The sequence below is a fragment of the Corvus cornix genome, chromosome 14 (assembly GCF_000738735.6).
Source record: "Corvus cornix cornix isolate S_Up_H32 chromosome 14, ASM73873v5, whole genome shotgun sequence".
Taxonomy (NCBI): Eukaryota; Metazoa; Chordata; class Aves; order Passeriformes; family Corvidae; genus Corvus; species Corvus cornix.
In genome coordinates, this window is record NC_046344.1 from 12,735,639 (window position 1) to 12,756,920 (window position 21,282).

Below are 21,282 nucleotides of genomic sequence, written 5' to 3' on the forward strand. Positions count from 1 at the left end.
GTATTTGTAGGATGATTATCAAGCAAGTAGGTTTATCCTCATTTAAGAAGAGGTTTTATTCTCCCATATATCATATAGCTAAACAAAGATTTCACTGATCTATTAATTAAATCTATTTCATTCTCCCCACTGCAATCCAGAGCCAGAGCAGGTCTCTTTTTCTGCCCTTAGCATTAGCTGAGGACTCTCGTAATCAGACAAAATTGCAGTCAAAACTAGCTAATGAATCCTTGTTTTATTTCTGTGTTTGGACAAGCAGCTGGATTTATCCCTGCTCTGCACTCTCTAAGGGATGATTTTGCCAGTATAAAGGAGCATAACATTACATTTTGGCCTATGCAAGTTTCCAGGGGACTCTGCCAGAGACCCTGGGTACTGGCAGAAATTCAAAGCACTTATTTCCAATGGAGCTGAACAGAGAGACTGTACTTATTCAGAAAAATAATAAGGTTTAAAAACTGTCATTGTTACAAAATTGTGAGTTGCAACTCAAAACAAACATGTGGTCTTAAAGCCCAGCTGGAAACCTGCAAGATAAACAGAGAAGGTTTGTCCTGACTAACTCCTCCTCACAAAAACACAAGCTATGTAGTAATTGTTACATTTTTAATTTTCACCAAATCCATTGGATCCAGCCAATACTGGCATATCCCTGTGCTATCCTGTATAAGTAAGTGCCTATCAGCCATCCTTGCCAAAAGTAACTTCACAGTAAAAGTAAGCAAAAGTGAGAAAAAATAAATAAATAAATAGGTGTAAACAGAAGCGAAGGCATGCCATGGGATATGGGATTCATCAAATCAGGCAAGGCAGAAGCCAGTAAAGAGTTCTTTAAAAAACCCAGGAGAAGCAGTATGTCTATCTCTCACCCATCTGAACACCCAAACTGGTGTTCCACAACTGACAAGCTCTACAACAACTTTACTCAGCCATAGTAGGTAATAATCCACGGGTAGCAGGTCAGCCCCCATCCCTGAAGTGAACAGCAGGGAGAATGTGACTTTTCTGCAATGACAGCTTCACAAATCCAGCCTTTCTGGAGTTTGTTCAGTCTGATTCTCCCACACTGCACCCACACACAGGTCTCACTTTCAAAAATATACTAAATTTGCCTTTTTCTTCTTTTTTCCTTCCATTAAGTGCATCAGAAATATTAAAATATCTTTATCCTGAAAAGCTTAATCCATCTATTCCACTGCAAAACATTCCATCAGCTCTCCATTTTGCCAGACTAACAGAATAGGCTATGGGACCTTGAGTCTTGTTCTTGTGGCAAGTACTTCCAGAAAGAGAAACAACTTCATGTACACAATCTATGCATTATTTGCACTGCAGCCACAGAATGGTCCATCACGTACAAATAGTAAATATAAATGTAAACATAATTGTTTTTACCTTCCAAGACATAGGAATAGAAGAACAGTTCTCAGAGTTTAGTAAAATTTGGATTTAATCTTTTTCTTTCTCATTGATGGGTTATTTCTGCTATCATTTTTTAAATACCTTTAAGATTAACTTAAATATTAAATCACTAAAAATCTCAGAAACAGCCATCTTAAAACATTGGAATTTGGAACATTTTGTACTTCAGAACTGAATTTCTTTTTCTCTCACATTCATACTGGATATCTATAAATGTCTAAAAACCAAAACTACTGCTTTAATAGATCTGCCTTTAACGAGCTACACAACTGATCCAGGCTGCAGTACTGCACATAATGCAGCACTGCTGTGGAGAGTCTCAGCAGCCCCATCCTTAGGATTTCCAGATGCCAGGGCAAATACCAGGGGCACCTTGAAATTTCAAACATATGGCACAAAACTTTAGGAAGAAAAAAAAAATTGCAGAGTTGCAAAAGAAGCATAAAAATATTATTTACTGCAAAAAGCAGTAACACTGACAGGCACCATATTAGAAGCTGAGCACTACGATTCAGGTTGCAGCATCTCCCTAAATGACCACATAATTTTATTAATAAAAGTCAAGACCATTTTATATGAAGGACTGCATAATGGTGAATTTTGGGGGTTGGTTTTTGCCTCCTCCTTAAAAACAAGAACATTCCCAGCTGCAGTGTTCAGCTGGCTGGAAGAGCCCTGTGCTATGGAACATTTCCTTGCTCCTGCCATCACCATAAGAACCTGAAGTTGTGTTTCTTAATTCATGGTGTCAAGTTCTGCAAGAACATTCCCACATATGCAGAGTCAAAAAGTGATGTAGAGAATACAGTGCAAGTATTCCATACTGTAGCCTTTAGGCTTAAAGTAAATGACTTTTGATTAGACTCATAAATTACTGAACGTGTGGCTCCAGCAGCTGTCAGGAGTTATCAGATAACACAAACTTTACATGGAATCAGAACTAATTCCTGCCAGTGCTACTGCTGTAAAGGCTGCAACAACAATGGCAGACATATCATTAAATGGGCAAACCTAGAAATATAATTAAATTAACTGATAATCATCTCTCTTCTTCTATCCAGACTCTAATTTAATGCACTTGCAAATGTAATGAGGTTCACTGAATTGAAAAATACTGTGGAAATAACAGAAACAAGATTAAATTAATTGCACAACATACTGATAAGAAAGCTTGCTTCAAATTATGTGAAGCACATTTCTAAAAGCCATTAAAAGGCCAGTCACATATCATGCACCTTGATGACAAATAACAAGTTTAAATTATTTTTTTACTAACTGGAGTATCTGTTGTGTTTCCTATAACCATATGCTACTTGGTTGGTGCTCTCTCATCTTCAGGTAAATAAACATGTGAAAAACACTTGGGCAGTGAAAAATTAAGATCTGGCCAACAACCAAAAACATTTCTGCTCCAATCATTTTCACGTGATTCACACTACAGAATTTGAGATGAACACATGCTAAATGCATTTATACAGCAGCTTGGGTGAAAAATTATGTTTTCTTCCCTAAGAAACCACAATTTAAATTTCCACAAACAGAAATGAAGCATTCATTCTGAAGACAAAATAACCAACTCTCAGTTGTGCCTGGAAGTGCTCTGGACAATGCAGCATCTCTGAAACACCATCAAACATATAGAGCAACCATCCATTTTTATTGCATTTTTTTCTTAAAAAGAACCCTGAACAGGAATTCCACCATCTCTCTAGGTACCCTGTGAAAATACTCGACTGCATTTGATGCTTTAATTTAAGAAACAAGAAAATCCTCATATAAAAACACAGCAGACATTTTAGATATTCATTTGAAAGGGAACATTGTCTGGTATGTGCCAGGAGACCAAAATTTCAAACACTAGTGGGAGCTACAAGGCATCCAATGCCAAGGATTTCAGTAGAAATTGAAAGGATCAAGTAATTCCAAAATTCTGTTTCCTTACACCAAGATTAACAACAAAGGATTTGCATTAGCATCCAGTGACAGGCCACTTAAGCCCACATTCCCCTGACACTCCTGACACATTCTAGAGGGCAAACAGAGGGATGGAACCAGAGCTTCTTGTTTTAACAGTGAAAAGCAGACAATGGCAACTCCCAAGTCAGATTTATGAGCAGCAGAATGCTGCAGTGACAAGAGGAATACAAAATCACAGCTGGCTAAGACAATCCTGAGCTGGAGAACAAAGAAGAAAGGAGAGAAATGTCGAGAAATTGTGTGTTCAATCACAGGCCATCAGCCTTTAATACCAGGGCACTCGGGTCCTAACCCAACAGAAGGTCAAGCAGACACTTTGAAGAAGGTGAGAATTCCACTAATATCAGCTCAGCTGATGAAATGGAAACCAAGCAATGAAAAGGCTCAAAAGGCAGAAAATTCTGATGACACAAATCTTCCGTCACATTCTTGTTCTTTCAAAGGCCTTTGTAGAAAATTACCCAAAAGATGCAGAATCATTTTTCTCCCAGACTGGGTTCACCTGAATTGGCTTTCAGTGCCTGGAAGGCAGCTCTGCCAGGCTGGGCATCCTCTGCTGCTCGCTGAGACAGGGCTTTCCTGAGCATGATTCTTCTCTGAGGGTACTATACAGAACTGGAAATAGCCAGAGAAGACCACATCCTTAGTACACTTAAACTTAAATCTCATCCTGTTTGTACTGTTATTATCCCTTCCTGATCTGGGACCTTTAAAGATATTTTACTAAGTATTTATACAGAGTTCTATCACATTTTTCTAGCTTCTGTGTTTTTATAAACAACCAGTTAAATTATGAGCTTTAATAAAGATCACTCTCGGGACTTTCTGTAGTAAAATTGGTCATTATTCACTAAATATTCAATTCTTAAGAAAGAGAAATTGTGAAATTAGAGGTGTGTGGATATACTTGGGGAGAAATCCAGGAGGGTTTATGTAGTTATAAACAAAGCTTCAAAAGGGAAACTCACTGTTTATACTGCATGTATGTCTTGTTACGTATAAAAAACAAGCGTTATTCCAGGAACAGATGGTTTGTCAAGGTGGCCATATATGATTTTATTTCTATTTTCAACATGTCTTCAGCATAACTTTAGTTCCAAAAAGATCTGGTCCTAAGATTCATTAAACACTGGCAACAGAGTAGAAATTGGTGTTAATTAGTCTGGGCCTGCTCCCAAACTCTACCAATTAAACAAGTGTTTAGTGCTATTAAGCTTACACATTATAGATCTTTATCCGCATAACAGTGTTACAAAATGGAAGAGGAGAAAATCAGAAGAGTAAGTAAAAAAAATTAAAAATAGCTGAAATATTAAAAAAGGAAAATCAGCTGTTTGCTTTTCTTCTCCTCTGAGCTTACCAGCACAAACAGGCTTTTTTTTAAAAACTCATAACTCTGTGTGAAATCAATATCACGTTTTTTAGGGTTCAAAATAAATTTTACACGTCATGTAACGGAGCAGACAAAACTGGATTCTCAAAGGGTGATTTCACTGCACAGTCTCACATATTGGTCATACCATTGTAACCTGAGGTAGTAAAGCTGGGAGAGGGAAAGGGGTGGAGGGGGGGAGAAAAGCTTTCTAATCTACTTCAAGATAAAAATAAAATTTGGAAACTTGTATGAGAAATAGAATTCTAATGCAAAGCACTGAAATGAACCCCTAAACACAGAACAGTTTTACATTCAGCAAGTCAGTTGCCTGAACAGAGCTTTGTGCTTTGAAGTGTTGGCTCAGACCAGTGTCCCACCCAGCTCAGCCTCTCATCTCTCCCTGTGCTCATTCCAGGTGCTTCAAAGACAGACAGAAACAAACGGCCTCTGTTCCCCACACCTATTTCGTATCTAAAAATCAGTTATGACTAACCTACTGCTGAGATAAAATGCTTATTTACAGGTACTTAAATATCAATACATGTGTTCACAGGAAAAATCAATCATAACGTATTTCTGAGCAGAAGCAAAGTGTCTTTTTTAAAAAATTCACAACTCTACAAGTACATCCAAACCCAGTGATCCCACAGCCTCTCTAGACCCTTGCTCTGGGCTTTGTGTAACCTGTTTGTCAACAATGTTTTCCTAATGTCTGGAAAGAGTTTCCTGTGTTGCAGCCCGTGTCCATTATCCTTTCACTGCACTTCCACAGAGTCTGGCTCCATCTTTTGTGTACATTTCGCTGGTTAAGTCCTCCAAACAGACTCAGTTCTTCCTGCACCTCTTCATGCTTCATGTGCCCTAGACAGGAGCAAGTGCACCGAGAGACCCAGACCAAGCCCCCAACCACCTCCCTGCCGAGCTCAAGCACTGTGCAAGGGGAATATAAAACCAGCTCGTGCTCCTCTTCCACTCTGGGACAGCCACTGGAATTTCAGTTTTTCCTTTTGCAGGCAAGGTGATCAGTTAGGGATAGGAAGCCTTGATAAAGATGACAGATGCATTTCACGAGCAGGAGCAGTGGCAAAGGAAGCAGGGGTAGAAGGTGACAAATTGCATTACAGCAACAGCAGCTCTCACAGGCCTTGATTAGCCTGCACTGGCTTCCCTGCCAGATACATCAAGGCCAGAACTGGTCAGAGGGTAAATTTGTACAAGAACAGGAAATAATTGCCTAACAATAACAACATAATGGTCACCTCAGTTTTTAAAGATGATGAAGCATCCCTATCCAGCTGGAGAGAAGATAATTTTTTGGCTAACGTTCAGGAAGCAAATGTTGGCTATGCTGGACCAGCAGAGAGAGGATGAACAGCCAATCTAATCACTGGCAGCTCTTTTCCTCACACATCTAATAAGGGGACGTTTTGCACATGGCATATTTTTGATAAACTGGAAGTGAAAATGCAAGACAGGAATTTGCTAAAGGAGCAGGAAAAAGGGTGTTTTGCATAATCACTTTTAATAGGTGTAGGAAAATAAATGGGGGAAAGGTGAGGAGGATTTTAAGCACGTTCAAGTGACTTGCAGCTGGGGTGTAGAAGAACACATATATCATACTAATTGTTGCTTAGTCTTGAGTACTTGACAAGTAGAACATCTGTGTTTAGATAACACAGGCCTGGATAGACCATTCCAACACGCTTGGGATTCCTGCCTGCTGTGGGAAAGATCAAAGCACAGGGTAAACTACACCTGTGTGTGTCCCTGGGACACAGGTGACAACAGCAGGTTCAGTGATCCTCCAGCAAGGACCTGCTGTGTGGGACCTGCCTTCCCACTTGGGTGAGTCTGGCCTGGTGCTGCCTTGGGAATCCCCCAGGCTGCAAGGGAATGAAAACAAATTTAGTCTTTACAATTCACCCATGGGTTTGTGGCTGCTCCTGAGTCCTGCCTGTGTCAGCTCACACACTAAGTGATAAAATACCTCCTCCTGCCAAAGCTCTTGTTTCTCTGCAGGAGCACAGGAGGATCCACCTCCTGCATGGACAGGTCCATAGCTGGACGAGCAAAGGAGGTAAAGAGGCATTTAAATGACCAATACAATAATGCAACCAAGATTCCACACGCACTCGAGCCAATGGGAAGAATTTTTTTGGGGAACTGAAAGGATAGACTCAAAAAGCCCTTCTGAGGAAACTAAAACCCCAGAGGACCCTCATGTGAGGTGATGTTCATCCCACTCCTGGTTCTGTTCTGATGGAGGAATACACTCAGCACTGCCCACGGAACAGGCCAGAGCAGCACTGCTGGAACCTGCTGTGGGATCTCTGCTCTCTAACAAGTCAGAGAATCATTTCACTTTCAAGTCAGGGAGTCTAATGCATAGTTCAGTGGATAAGCAGAAAGACAAGGACAGCCGGAAAGGTCACTGCAATAATTAAAACTTACACCCCATGAATTATGAAGTGACTTTCCTTCTCTATTTCTTGAAATGATATGCACTTGTTGGTGTGACTGGTGGTGAAACTGTGGAAAAGAACCCCAGCTCACCACCCCAGGCAGATTCAGGGGTCAGTGTAGATCCACACTAACAGTGGAGTTGCACGGTGAGCCTGAGCCCTTCCCAGGGCTGTCAGTGCTCCAGGAGCAGCTCCAGCGTAGCTCTGCACAAGCCACAGGTCCTGGAGAGCACAGCTCCAGCTGGAGCCCAGCAGGGGCCATTCAGAGCCCCCAGGGAGCTGCAGGGACTCTGCCCCAGTAGTGCAGCCCCTCCTGGTCTCCTAGGGCTGGGGCTCACCCTGTTTCCTCACAGCTGTGCAGCTTTTCATCCTTTCTGGAACACGAGGTGTCCCCACGGTGTCCCCAGCCTGACTGAGGCTCAGCGGTGTCCAGGGTCCCCCCAGTGCCAGACCCTGGCAGGGACACCCAGAGCAGCTGACAAAGCCTCCACAGCTGCACCCGTGAAATGTGATGGGAATAACAGCAGCCCACGCTGCCTTTAATATGCAGCCAACACGTGCCCAAAAAACAAACATGAACCCAACAAAGACCCACCAAAGCATCATAAAAGGTTGTTTTCTTGCCTGACGTACCCAGTACAGGTACCTACCACGTGCCAGGCCTCCAAGATGCAGCCCCTTCTCAGCTTTCACAAAAAACACCACCTCAATACACACTTTTTTTCCTTGGCACTACAATTCTTTTTACAAACCTGACAGCCAAGCACATGATACCCAGAAAAAAGCCACCTCAGGAGAGGTGTGGGAAAGCTGGTGTGGAAACCTTGTGAATACAGCCTAAAATAAATCTAATGCTTACATACCACAAGCCATGCACAATTAGGAGGAGTAATAAGGAATTGCAGCTGCAGGATTATTTGTGCTCAGTATTTATCACAGGATATCAAGCTCATAAAAGACTGGGCTTATGAGAGCAACACTGTAAATAATTTTTTCCATCATTTCTTCAACACCCAACAACAAAAAATCAGCTTATGTAAATATCAACATGCATCCTAAATTAAAGAGCAGTTGGAAAATCTCAGTTTTTAGAGAATTGTTTTAAAAATGTCTTTTCCCCCTGTGATCTGTCAGGTTACCATGGGATTTACCAGAACTCTTAATTTATGGAGATGTTTTCATTGTGTGTGTGAAAGCATGCATGTAAATACATTCTTGTCACATTAAATTCTAATTGCTAAGTTCAGAAGTGGATTGAGGAGAATACTTAAATACAATCAGTGTATTTCTCAACTGATTTTCCAAATCACATTATGCTCTTTGCAAAGGATAGAGAACACTCCTTTAAGCCACTGAGGGCCACAAATTCCACTGGTGTTCCAAAACTCCAGTATTGAAACTGAAAACCTACAGTTATGAAGCAGTTTTGGTTTGTTTGTTTTATTCAATCACCAAAGGAGGAAGCAGTTTGTCCCTTTGTACTGAAAACACATGTGGGCCGTTAATCTCAAACCCATTAGTTCCAAGTAGTGAGGGAAAGTTCAGGGAACGGGTTCTTTATCCCAGCTGCAGTTCAACTGGCTCAGCAATTTAATAACATTCCAGCCTCTGAATGAGCAAATTAGGAAGGCTTCTCTTTTTATTTCCCTTTTTTACCCTTTCTCTGCTCTGCCCACTATAAATACTTTCAACTATGGTGAAGGCTTAAGTTTATTTGCACTGATGCACCTTGGGTTAATAATGAGAACACAGGACGCTGATTTCAACAAAGCATCTTCCCAGAAGGAGCTTTTAATCAAGCAGCACTGCTGTATCATAGGAATTATTCTAGAATCCCATGAACTTTTTTTTGAAAAATGCTTCGGAGATGTAACAGCATGTTCCCCTATAGAAAATGCAGCTGGAAAACTGGCATCACAAGTACCAAAGAGAAAGAAAAACCTTTCTGTCAGCAGTGGAAAGCGGCGTAGTTCTCTGCCATGAAATACCCAAGGATCCTTGAGGAATTACTCAACAAGTCTGAATGGTTAAGAAACTATTAGAGTATAGATTAGAGACTATATAGAGTATTAAATACTCAGCATGGCCCCTGCTGACCAAGGGAATATTGTTTATTCTCTTCTAGGCATGTTAGCAGCTAATCTCAAAACATGAGCAACACCCTCCACCTCCTCTTGTCTTGAAAGAAAGGCAAAGCCCACCTGAATGAATCTCTTTCACTCTGTATAATATTCCTGTGGATTGTGTTGGAAAAGATGTAAGTGCTGAAAGACAGATGAACAAATGCACTGTAATCACACCTGGACAATGAGCATACTGAGCTCAAATGTCCATGTAGCTCATCCCATATGTTTAGAACACAGTGCAACTGCAAGCCTACGTCACACTCACAATTATAAATTCTCCTCTTGATTAACTTAAAGAGGGCCCCTAACCTGTATGTGCAACTTCAATTCAAGTCAAATCTGCTAGTTTACTACTTTCTCTGTACTCTTTCATCCTATAAATGATATCTTAGAAAACAAAAACAAACAAAAAAGAAACCAAACCCAAAGCAACACCCTAACACACAACTGATTTAGGATTTCAAACTCCCATGTTTTAAAAGAACAATATTTACATTTTGACAAGCAGTAAAAGCACCAGCAATCAGAAGCTTACTAGACACATGAAGCATGTAAATGCCTAGTCAGTCATGGCTCAGAAGTTTTCAAGTATTTATTCAGTATTTGTAAGTAGGCAATTATTATCACCTCCCTGTCTCCAAAACAGCTCTTTTCTAAAATGCCTTTTTCTTACTTCTTCACTGTGAGGTCTTCTGTGTATGCAGCACCTCAGTTGTGTCCCTGAGTTATTATTAATCAAATGAATCATCTCTCTCCATGAACAAACAGTAAATTTGCTCTGATGGAGATGGCTGTCTCATTACTGTGGCTTTCCTGTGTGCAATGTGTCATCACCCATGTCCTTCCACTGAGTGACCCATTGCCACAATGGTGAATTTAAGCCTTGTAATTGCACTGGACTGTAGAAGAAGCTCAGGTTCAGATATTCTGACTTGTCCTATTAGTCCCACTGGTACTGATTTTCCAAGAATTGATGACATATTGGTAAGGAATATTAAATGTCCTTCACATCAAATTACACTGTGTAGCCATTACTGATCTCTTGCCACCTGCCTTATCTATCAGCTATCAAATGACACAAGTTTCCTGGTCTGTCAAATGCACCATCTCTCAAATTAAGACAATGAAGGGCTTTGAGAGAATTCTATCTACATCTTTCAGAAAATATTAATGTGTTGCACCAAGCATAATAAGTCTTTGAGAGGCAAATGAGAAATTCTAAATGCCTCACACAGCACTACAGAAAAAAGGAATCACTGAAAATAACAGCTCCATTTCCAGGCAAAAGAAACTCCTTATGAAGATGGGATTGCTGTTAAAACTTGTATGACTGATGCCTTCCACATACTTGCTGGTACAGCCTTAAAAGCCATGTGATACATCACAACAAGCAGCCTAGAGCTGGAATTAAATTGGGTTTTGTCTTATACATGTTGGCTTTGATTTTCTAGTGCCAGAATGTGCATAGAAAGGCCACATTTGTGAAGGTGTTAAAGTGAAACCACTACGTGTTTTTAAACCTGATACTCACAACCTGAACTTCTCTAATGCTACCATTTTGATTTTAAAACTGAAATAAATGCAAACATGCATCCTTAAAAGCTTTTGAGGATCAGTAAAATATTAAAAAAAAAAAAGATGAAAACAAGGAATGGGAGGGTTTACCTTATGTTCATCAAATTATCCTTAAACAAGCACAGATGAATTGAAGACATCTTGTAAATATCCCACATATTTAGGTTAGACTTTTGCTATGATAATATTCTCTATAGAAATATAATTCTACTGTATTTCACATTCACTGGAAACAGGCCAAGCTCACGTCACCACATGCAGCAGACTCTTCTCTATAGAGAGTGATGGCAGATTTACATTCAAAATATATTGCAAAACATACTTGAGACATGGGAATCTTCTGAAGCATCTGTTAAGGCCAGGAATTCAAATCTGCTCTCTGTGGCTGAAAAAACAATTTAGTCTTTCTGCACTTCTGGAATAACATTTGCTAAGAAATTAATATTTTCTCTGAAATGATTCAAAAAGAAAATAATACACACTTACAAAACAGATATAGATTTTTTTACTTCTAATCTCCACAGGACCATCTTCAAACCCTCATTTAACCACACCTAGACCAGTCTCCATAGCAGACACTCCTGGAGTCACTAGCAAAAAACATGTTTTTGCAAAACTCAACCTGTTTCCTGCATTAACTCCCCCCTTCCCCCATTTATGAATATACTGGTTTTCTGCAACTTATTGCCTTAATATTCACCACATTACTTTAAGTCCTGAGAAACATAATTTAAACCTTATAACCTGGTACAGCACATACAATTCCCCTGGGATTAAAGAAAAAAATGTGTAGGTAGTGCTTTTATTGCTGTTGCAATAAAAGTCTGTATAAAATGGAATAAGCCAACCCAAGAGAGAGAATCAGCAAACCACCACATACCTTCTAGCCATTCTTTAAATGAGTAAAAGAATAGCTCTAACTCTGGTTTACAACTACTTCAGCCTCAGAGATTCTTTAAAAACCAAAACAAGAGAATCTTGTACATGAATAGCAGAAAGCCAAGACACTGCAAAATAACATGATGTCCATGAAACAAAGGTGAGGCTTGGGCACAGCTTGGATTCTGTGATCTTGGAGGTATTTTCCAGCCCTAGTGATTCTACGAATATAAAAAGCGTGTAAAAAAGACTGGGTTACTGATTAGCTCACCCAAATCTTGTAATTCATGTGTATTGAGAGTTAAACCTGTGCCATCTTCTAAGAGAAAAGAATGGGGGGAGAAAAAATGTGTCAAAAATCATTATGCATTTTTTAAAATTCCTAATTGTACCCCAGTCTGATGATGTAAAAGCTGGCATGAAAAGTGAAATGCAAAGTGTTGATAACAAAGCTGTGAGATGAGGCTATTTTGGTAACATTTGGGAGGGTCTTTTTTGCTAATATTTTTTGTTGAAACCCTTAAATAATTGAAGAACAGCTATTTAACACAAATGACAGAAAAACCTTTAGCAATTAGTGTGTTTATGTTGTGCTTGCAAGGAACAACATTTTACAGTAATTGCCTTGTAAGAAGGTTATTTTCCATGCTGCAATTGCAGCTGCATCATAGATTTAATAGATATGCCTGTAATTGTTAAAAACATAACTTTTCCCAATGCTGAATGCACCAGTCAAACACAGCCAGCTGCAGGAGCAGGCAGTGACACAGATGAAATGGGTGAGTTAGAATGTGAAATCTGCTGTACGTCCTCCCTCCTCTGAGCTGCTGCTGGGGGCTATAACAGCCTGCCTTGCACCCAGGGGGGTTTTTACCTTGTTTGTGGCTCGCAAAGGTTTTATGGTTTTGTAAAAGATTTCATGTCCTAATTTAATTGTCACAGTTCCAGGACTTCTCTGACTCCTTGGAAGCCCCGAGAGGCAGCCCACTTGAATTTCAAGCCTCCAACCATAACCATTGTTAAGCTCTGTCCCACCAGAGAGAGGATTTGATTAGAATTCACTTTTGCTACCACAGCAAACCTGACACTCGTTCAGCATCTGAGATGCTCGACCGTGTAAGGGACAATGCTGTTGACTGGCAATAACAACTCCATCAATTTCCCCAGAACAGGGCACCAGCTATTTAGGACAAGCCCAGGCCTGAGAAAACATTTAACTCACACTGTTCTTCAGTGTTTAGCTAGTACTACCCACTGGCTGCTTATAATGCTGTCACACCCAGACAAAATAGCAATTAACACAGTATTTGTTGCCATCAGTGCACTTTTTGTTTCATGTGATTTCTTGGTTTAATATCCTTACTTTACCCAGAATAATTTATGTGATGCTTCACTCAGTTTCAAGGCATTCCTTGTCTGGTTCACACCAGGCAGCAACAGGGGCAGAATCCCTCTAGAGTTTACAGTTTGGGGATTTCAATTAGTTCTGTCCGTCTGCTTTTCCACAATGATTTTAATGGTTTAGCAGGAGCTCACCCTGAGGAATCACACAGAATCTCTGGTCCTTCCAAATCTTTACAAACCTGAAACAGTGGACTCTGTTGTACTCAGATGTTGGACTCAGATGTAACTGTCCATATTACATGGATACAAACGTTGCTGAGGAATCTGCACAAACACTGTACCTGTTTCTAGAACATCACTCCAACTATGCTCTGCTTGGAATGCTAAGCCACCTCTGAAATGGGTGGGATTCGATCTTCTTTCCCAAAAAAAGTCACATGCACAAGTCCCAGTGGAGAGAAGGAGAGCAGGGAGAGGGAGGAGAAAGAAGAGAAAGCACAATACCCATAAAATAAATCCAGACAGCTGATAGTTTGCAGTAAACGTACAGCAGACAAACTGCCCACAATAGTGGAACAAAGAAGCAGGCTCTGGAGTTTATAGTAATTGGCACAGCAATTAATAAGACATATAGCACATGGTAAAATCAGTTCTGCCATCTGTGTCAGCTGTCCCCAAGTGGACTCTGTGCATGTTTGCCACGTTCATCAGCATTAAGATTGCTACTCCAAGCCAAGTCTGATTTTATTGGCTCCTATTTGTACCAATGCTAAAAATCTATCAACATTTCTACTTAAAACTTCTCATAATAATACTAAATACTGCAAACAGAAAACACAAAGCCACACTGGTGGCACTGGAAGTTTTGCCTAACCTTAGTGCTTCAGGGCAACTAACATCCTATGTTGTGCTTATAAATTAATTTTCATAATTGTTTACAAATTATTACATTTACCAAAAATGCTGCACATAACAGGTTATACAGTAAGAGTGGCAGAAGTAGAGTTACTTCTCTGAAGTACATTTAAGATGTGATCCAGAAAAAAAGTATAATACACTTCAATTTTAGGTGAACATCAAGATCATGAGCAAAAGGAAAGAATGTTGTTTCTCTTTTAAACTCCTAGATAATTACAGGGGGCTTTCTGTAGGCTTCTCTTCTCTACATCCTCAAATCCCCTGTACTGAAAATGCCTCCTGCAGAAGGGAGGGTTGATATCCAGTGCAATCTGTCACAGAGTTTTATAAACAGTATCTGAATTATTTCCAATCACCAAGATCAGTTTGTTGGGCTTGAAATGGCATCTGGCCTCTCTTTGCTTGATGGTGAGCCATGGAGAAATGGCTGCTGAGCACCTTCAAGCAAGTCAAGAGCTGGCTCGAGGGCTGCAGGTGGAAATGTTGTCCCGTAGGCTGGCACAGTGATGTTTGTACCTGGAGCCCTCCTGTCACCACCAGGAACTGCTCCTCCTCCTCTGCTTACACATCCACATGTGCATGTGTTCTTTTGTAAATCCACACCTTTCTTTGTTGCCCATCAGAGCTGGGTTATCAGTAATAACAGTTATCTGGAGGCCAATTTCACGGTAGCCTCTACCTCAGGAAACATGAGGCGACTAGTTTTTGGCATCTAATCGTGTGGTAACGAGAGCTTCACACGAAACTCCCTCACACTGTGAGCAAAACAAACCCCAGAGAAAGCATAAGAGAGATGATTTGGTTTCAAGAGAGAAAAGCTACTTTGTGGGAGCTCCTGTAGGACTTCCCACCTGATGAGTCACACAGCAGTCACAGGGACTTGTCACAGAATCTACTTCTGCAAGCACCAAAGGACGACTGTCTTTAAATCAGACATGTTAAATGCACTACATCTTCTCTTCAGAAGCAGCTGTATTCTATAACACCTACACAGCCAGAATAAATTAGCTTTCTTATTCAGTGGTGTCAACAATGGTAAGCCCCAGAGAATAAGGGAGAAAGAGTAATGCTAGCCTATGCCAAAATACTTATTAATTACACCTTCTTTCAGATACCTCCCTTGTTGAAACCCGGTTTGGTGCCACATGAAATAAGGAATAACACATAGCCTCTAATTTATGAGCAATAACTTGGAAATTGCCCTCAATTTTTACTTCCTGTTTGTTGCAGCAGTGTTCAACAATGCTGTATAAAGGAGGAAGATATATTATCTGTTAAACTTTTCTCTGCACATAGCTCCCTGCTGAACACCAAAGAATCTAATCTAAGGTCAAAGAGGTGGCTCTGCTATGAGGTATTTATCTGCTGCCCACCCCCTTGGGATGTCAGCAGAAGTAGCTGATAGTGTCAGTTGTGACACTTTTCCTGTAGCGGGCATCTGCCCATTACCAGGTGGAGAGAAAACCTCAGCTCATTTCATACATGAAACTGGAGAGCTGTCATCTGGTAACAGATTTTTATTACTACCAGGAGTGTATTTGAATTCAAAGTAATGACCTGGAAGTACAAAATGCCATATTCTGTAATCCCACAAGCCGTGCAATTCTCCCTCTTCAGTTACTGCTGAATATCTCTACAGCTTCCTCTGCTGCTCCTGATTTAATATAATGCTATCAACAAACCTCCTTAGTGAACAGGGTCATGGCAAGATTTACAGTGCTTTTTCCCAGACCTGCAGGTGAATTTATTTTACCCAATATAACCATTTAGATCCATTTTCCTCAGAACATTATTCTTCAAAGACAACTTAGCGAGTTCTTCAGCATCAGATAAAAGTCAAGCTAAGTGGTGCAAAGATGACAAGGTGTCCTGCATGACCTTAATCAGAAGTTTAAGTGCAGGATAAAAGTGAGAACTGAACCGAGAGCCACTACCCCAACTGTCTTTTTTTAAACGTCAAGGAGACAAATGTTGCTGCTCAGACGTGTTTTTTTTTTCTCCAGACTGACACCCACGGCTTGTGGATTGCATTCAGCAAGCAAGGATTGGAGCAATATTCTGAGAAAAGCAGTGTCACTCACCAAACCGCAACGCACTATGTGAGAAAGCTCAAGGCGTCCTGTAATGACAATGGACAGCAGCATTAATGTGAAAGTATTTGAATTTTTATAGATAGGTTTAGTACACAGTGTGTTACTGATCCAGCCTAAAGCAAGCCCTGACTGCCCTTCCCCTTCTGTTCCACACGTTCCAACACCCAGGTGGCTTTTTCTTTCACCTGTGGTGGCACACACACACAGGCATGGCCCTGGCAGCACCGGGACTTCCAAATTATTACAAAGCCATGGGGAGACCTTAAAGCAGCTTTCCAGTGCCTGTAAGAGATCTGGAGAGGGACTTCTGACAAGGGCATGGCGTGACAGGACGAGGGGGGATGATTTCACGCTGCCACAGGGCAGGGTTAGATGGGATATTGAGAAGAAATTCTTCCTTTTGAGGGTGGGGAGGCCCTGGCACAGGGTGCCCAGAGAAGCTGTGGAAGTGTCCAAGGCCAGGCTGGGCAGGACTTGGAGCAACCTGGGATAGTGGAAGGTGTCCCTGCCCATGAGAGGGGGTGAAATGAAATTATTTAAGGTCCCTTCCAAGCCACACCATTCTGTGATTCCATGACTGTGACTTAACGCTAATCAAACCCCTGCGTAATAGCTGAGAGTTAATGAAGCAACCTGTTTTTAGAAAGCTTTTCTTCTGAATATTTGACCTCTGTGTTTACACAGTTGCAGACAAAACATCAAATAATGAAACTCTGCTTTCCATGCACACTCAACACACAACAGAACTGATTAGCTTTCAATATTATGGAATCAAATTGCATGAAGTTCCAACTTCTTATTTTGTAAATAAAAACAAGTTGCTGAAAAATCACATAAGTTTTGGCACCGTACTGACCCAATTAAACCTCCATTTCATCAGAATTCAAAAAACAGCCAAAAATAATCTAATTGAGCAATACTAAAACTGGACTCGTTATTGTGTGTGGTGGTGAGAATGACATTGAAGTGGTTTTAAAATACCCAGATAGCTAAACAAGATAAAGAGGAAACACAGAAACACACAACTTGAAGAGTGCCCTGACTCTGGTTCTGTGGAGGCACCAGAGGAGGAAATCCCTAAGTAGCAGTTTCAAGAATGGCAGAAGGTAAAGAAAACTCTTCAGACAGCCACAAACATCCCTGTACTGCAGAGGGATGCAGGACCCTTCAGCCTCTGTGAGGAAAAGCCACTGGAGAGAGTAACTTCAAACTTCCCCTGACTTCCAAACTTCTGGAGGGCTTTAAACGTGGATTTCTAGCAGGAGAGTGCTCCTGCTAGAAGGGAACTGCCAAATACAAACTTTATGCATATTCCTAAAGTGAATCTAACTTTTGGAGCTGCTGGTAGTTGAAACAAAGATAAAAGAATTGTGAGAGTAAGGAAGAAATTTCACATGGATGAAATAAAACTGACTGATCTGACAGCTTTGATCATTGCTCAGAAGGCGGAAAACAAAACTACCCGTGAAGCTCCGCAGAGACACGGGTGTGCCAAGAGCGGGCACAGAGAAGTTTTCTTGGGGAACACAAGCAGACAGGAAAGAAGTAAAAGAGGACATGGAGGTGGCTGAAACTCTGGGGGCCATAAAAAAGAAAAAACAAACAAAACTGTACCAAAGTAAAGCACTATTTGGGAGGAAAGCAGAGGGTTTTATCCATAAAAACTTATCTGAGTGTTCTTCATCAACTGAGTCTACCGGCAGAAGCAATGCAAACTGAGACGGAGCTCTGTCCTGAGTGTGAAATTGTGTCCAGATGAAAGATTGTCTATTAAACTTTAATATAAAACCCTGAGTAATTAAATCCTTTTCATTTTTAACAACAGATAATCAGCTGCAGAGAACATTTAACCTTTTTCACTTAACTTTGGTAATGTAAGAAGCTGAAACGTACTGCAACAGCCTTCCTTTCTATCTATCTATGATTTCTTCTCTTAAATACATATATATACTTACATGTATACATGCATATGTTTGTAGGAAATAGGTATGTTAATCAATATTTATCATTCTGTACTAACTGAAAAACTACCATGACAGTAGATATAGAAGAGAAATCAAACTGAACAATGCAGAGAGTAGATGAGATACCCACTCTGTTTTGAGCCATTCCTATGTGTTATTTTATTTAACAAGAATGATTGAACATTTTGGGAACAGCTGCCTTGTTAAAGACTCAACATCCCCAGCCTTTCACTGATGTGTGAGGGCAACAGTATTCATCCCTCAAGATCTCTCCCCAGTGATATGTCAGAAATTATATTCCTGATGTTCACGAATTCATATAAAACACAGTGGGAAAAGGAAACAGAAACACTCAGAAAAGCTACTCAGATAAAAGGGGAGGCTTTTTCTAGTTGATAAATGCATTCAGTAGCACATTTCTTTATGTAATCCCTCTTCAGACAGTAGAAGGAAGCCTCTGCAGAATTTTTTTTAATAGATGAAACATGAATCATTTTATCTTTAAATTACATAACATGAATGCAAATTAATCAGTATCCTTAGACAACTGCAAAGTTGATAAAGTGGCTCTTCAAGTCAGAAGATACCAGAACTGTTAAGCAGATCTTTGTTACACTGGCTGAAACCCTCAGTATTTCTCAAACCCAACAAGAGAAAAGCTGGAGACATTAATATCCGTTAGAGAGAAAAGCCTGGTAGGGATTTGAGAGTGCACTGCTTACGCTGTAATCGATAGGTTACTTGCTCAATGCAGGGCATACATCACTTTTACTCCAAGACAAATACACTGGAAGTTATGTTTTGTTTCTGTCATCAAGCAGCTCTTTCTCATCCCAGCTTTTGTTGGTCTTTCCTTCCACAGAGTAATGAGCCCAGGACTTTTTGATGACTGAGGGGGGGCCTTCATTTTTCAGAAAAATGTCTGTCCCTCATCTGACATAAAGCACCACTTAAGGATGAAGCAATGGTATGAAAGGGGCAATAGAAGCAAAAAGCAAGGGGAGAAAAAATAAATTCCAGTGCAGTCCCTGTTTCTTTAGGGAGTAAACTATTTATTTCCTGACAGAGCAGGAAACTCTGTGCAGGTAGACAGCGAGGTGTTGAGAGAAAACAAGTGCAGCTGGCTGAGAAAGGCCCAGAAACTGGGTGGCAGTGGCAGTGCAGACAAAAGATCAGTTTTAAGCTGGAGGAAATTAAGTAAGAGACTCTCTAGCATGACCCCCTTCTCCCCTTCCCACTTGTCTCCTTCTTTCCAGAAGGAAAATGTGTCTGAGCCCTTCATAACAACATCAGAGAATTTGGGTGGGGGTTTTTGTGTGAGAACAGAATCTGGTTTTAGCTGATGGGACTTTGATGAGGGTTGAAACGCTGACACGAGAATAAAGGGATCCAGAACGCCGTGTTCTAAAATAAGTGAAGCCGGAAAGCAAAAAGGGAGAGGGGAGAAGAAAAAAAAGTCAAAAAGTTAAGGGAAGAAAACAAAGGAAAAAAAACAAAACAGGGGGCTGGGAGGGAAGGAAGGAAAAATAAAAATGGGTAACTGATACTACAAAAAGCAAGAGAGGAAACAGATTGACAGAGGAGTGTGTCCACAACTAATGACACCAATTCCTTGGAAACAGTGCAGAGCTTCAAGTTTCACACAATTGTCTGTTAGAAGAAAGGATGAACACCTACATTTATTACAGTTCTTCCAAGTAAAAGATCAGATGGGTTAAAGAGGGAAAGGCTGTGTACACGAAAGATGGAAGAAAAGCAATGGCTGGAAAAGAGAAATAGATGAATTATTGAAAAACGGCTCATTATTTTCTCTTGAATACATGATCTCAGTAGTGGTTACATGCCATTAACAACCATCTCTACTATGCAGGCAAAGAGGTGCCTGGCAATCCACTCAAACGTTCCAGTTAGCCTTTCCTTCAGGCTCTTCTAATGTCTTTCCCATGCAGGAACTTTTGGCTCTACATGTTTCGGGAGTGAGAGGCCCTAGGAGAGCTTAAACCGTTTCTATAGGTCAGGAACAACGTGGTTCAAACATGCAGTGCTGACCCTCTCCTGCTCAGCAGTGCAAGAACACCCCCGTTCAAGGACTGCTGTAATCACAAGGACCTGCATGTGCTTTATTACAGACAGCCATGACCACCACCAAGGGTATTTACTGAAAAAAAAAGCATCCTTACTGCTTGTTTGTGTTATCCTGAAAAGAACAGGTTGTCTTTACCCTCATCCCAATCCCTACATCCTACCAGTTCACCACCATACCAACTCCTAGTGCTGGAGATGGGATGGTTAAAAGCTCTAATCACAAATCAGTTCTAAAGTCTTAAAATAAGAGGAAAAACCAGCAAAGATTTCATGGACTATTCCATCATTATCACCACTTTCCATCAGTATTTTGATTCATGACCAGCATCTGTAGCACAGTACAGACAGCCTCTCTAAACACCTGCAACCTAAAAGGAGAAATTTAAAACGCAGCTTTATTAAGAAAATAACAGCCACTGGGGAGCAACATTCACAAAGTGACACCCACCTCTTGCCAGGAGAGATGCCGTGCGTGCCCATTCCTCAGATCATTCCTGCCCACACAACATCCTAACTCACCCCCAGGTGGATGCAAATTGCTATGGGATCAATCCTGGTACGTTACAGTACTTCCAGTATTTGCTGATATCCCATCCTACTATTTCACTTTAGTTATTATAAGTGTAGAATGTTATGGTCATGAAAAACAACAGCAAAATTACAGAGAATTGGGGGAAACCCAAACCCTGTAAAATAAAGGGGTTTTAATAAATGTGCAACAGGCTCTACAGTTGTGTACTGCAATGTATTTTGAAAACAAAAATTCTAAGTTGCATCTAAAGCCGGATGCCATGTACACAAGAACACATTATCTGAGTAAAAGAAAAACTTATCCTTTAGCCTAAAAAATAAACTTGATAGCAAGGGTTTTACTGCACAAACTGTGTGTCTCCAAGACATGATATAATACTACAAAAGCAAGATGACTGAGAGGAGCTTACCAGGTGAAACCCATGGAAACTCTCCCTCCTCACCCATGCCTCAGGGGTCTGGAGCCCTGGACAACTGGACAGTTTCACCCTCCCATAAAACAAGAGATAATAGTCTATAACTAATAGCTCA

General features: G+C 40.6%; 1 protein-coding gene across 23 annotated transcripts in view; it reads right to left on the reverse strand.

The window, feature by feature from the left end:
- RBFOX1 (RNA binding fox-1 homolog 1) overlaps positions 1 to 21,282 on the reverse strand; it is a 1,114,622-nt gene that overhangs the window by 539,088 nt on the left and 554,252 nt on the right. For 3 of the 23 annotated variants that reach the window (XM_039560098.1, XM_039560101.1, XM_039560102.1), the window contains exon 2: positions 16,160 to 16,197. The exons of the other annotated variants lie outside the window; for them this stretch is intronic. In XM_039560098.1, the coding sequence (XP_039416032.1) occupies positions 16,160 to 16,197 (38 nt within the window). The remainder of the gene's footprint in view (positions 1 to 16,159; positions 16,198 to 21,282) is intronic. 23 annotated transcript variants of the gene reach the window in all.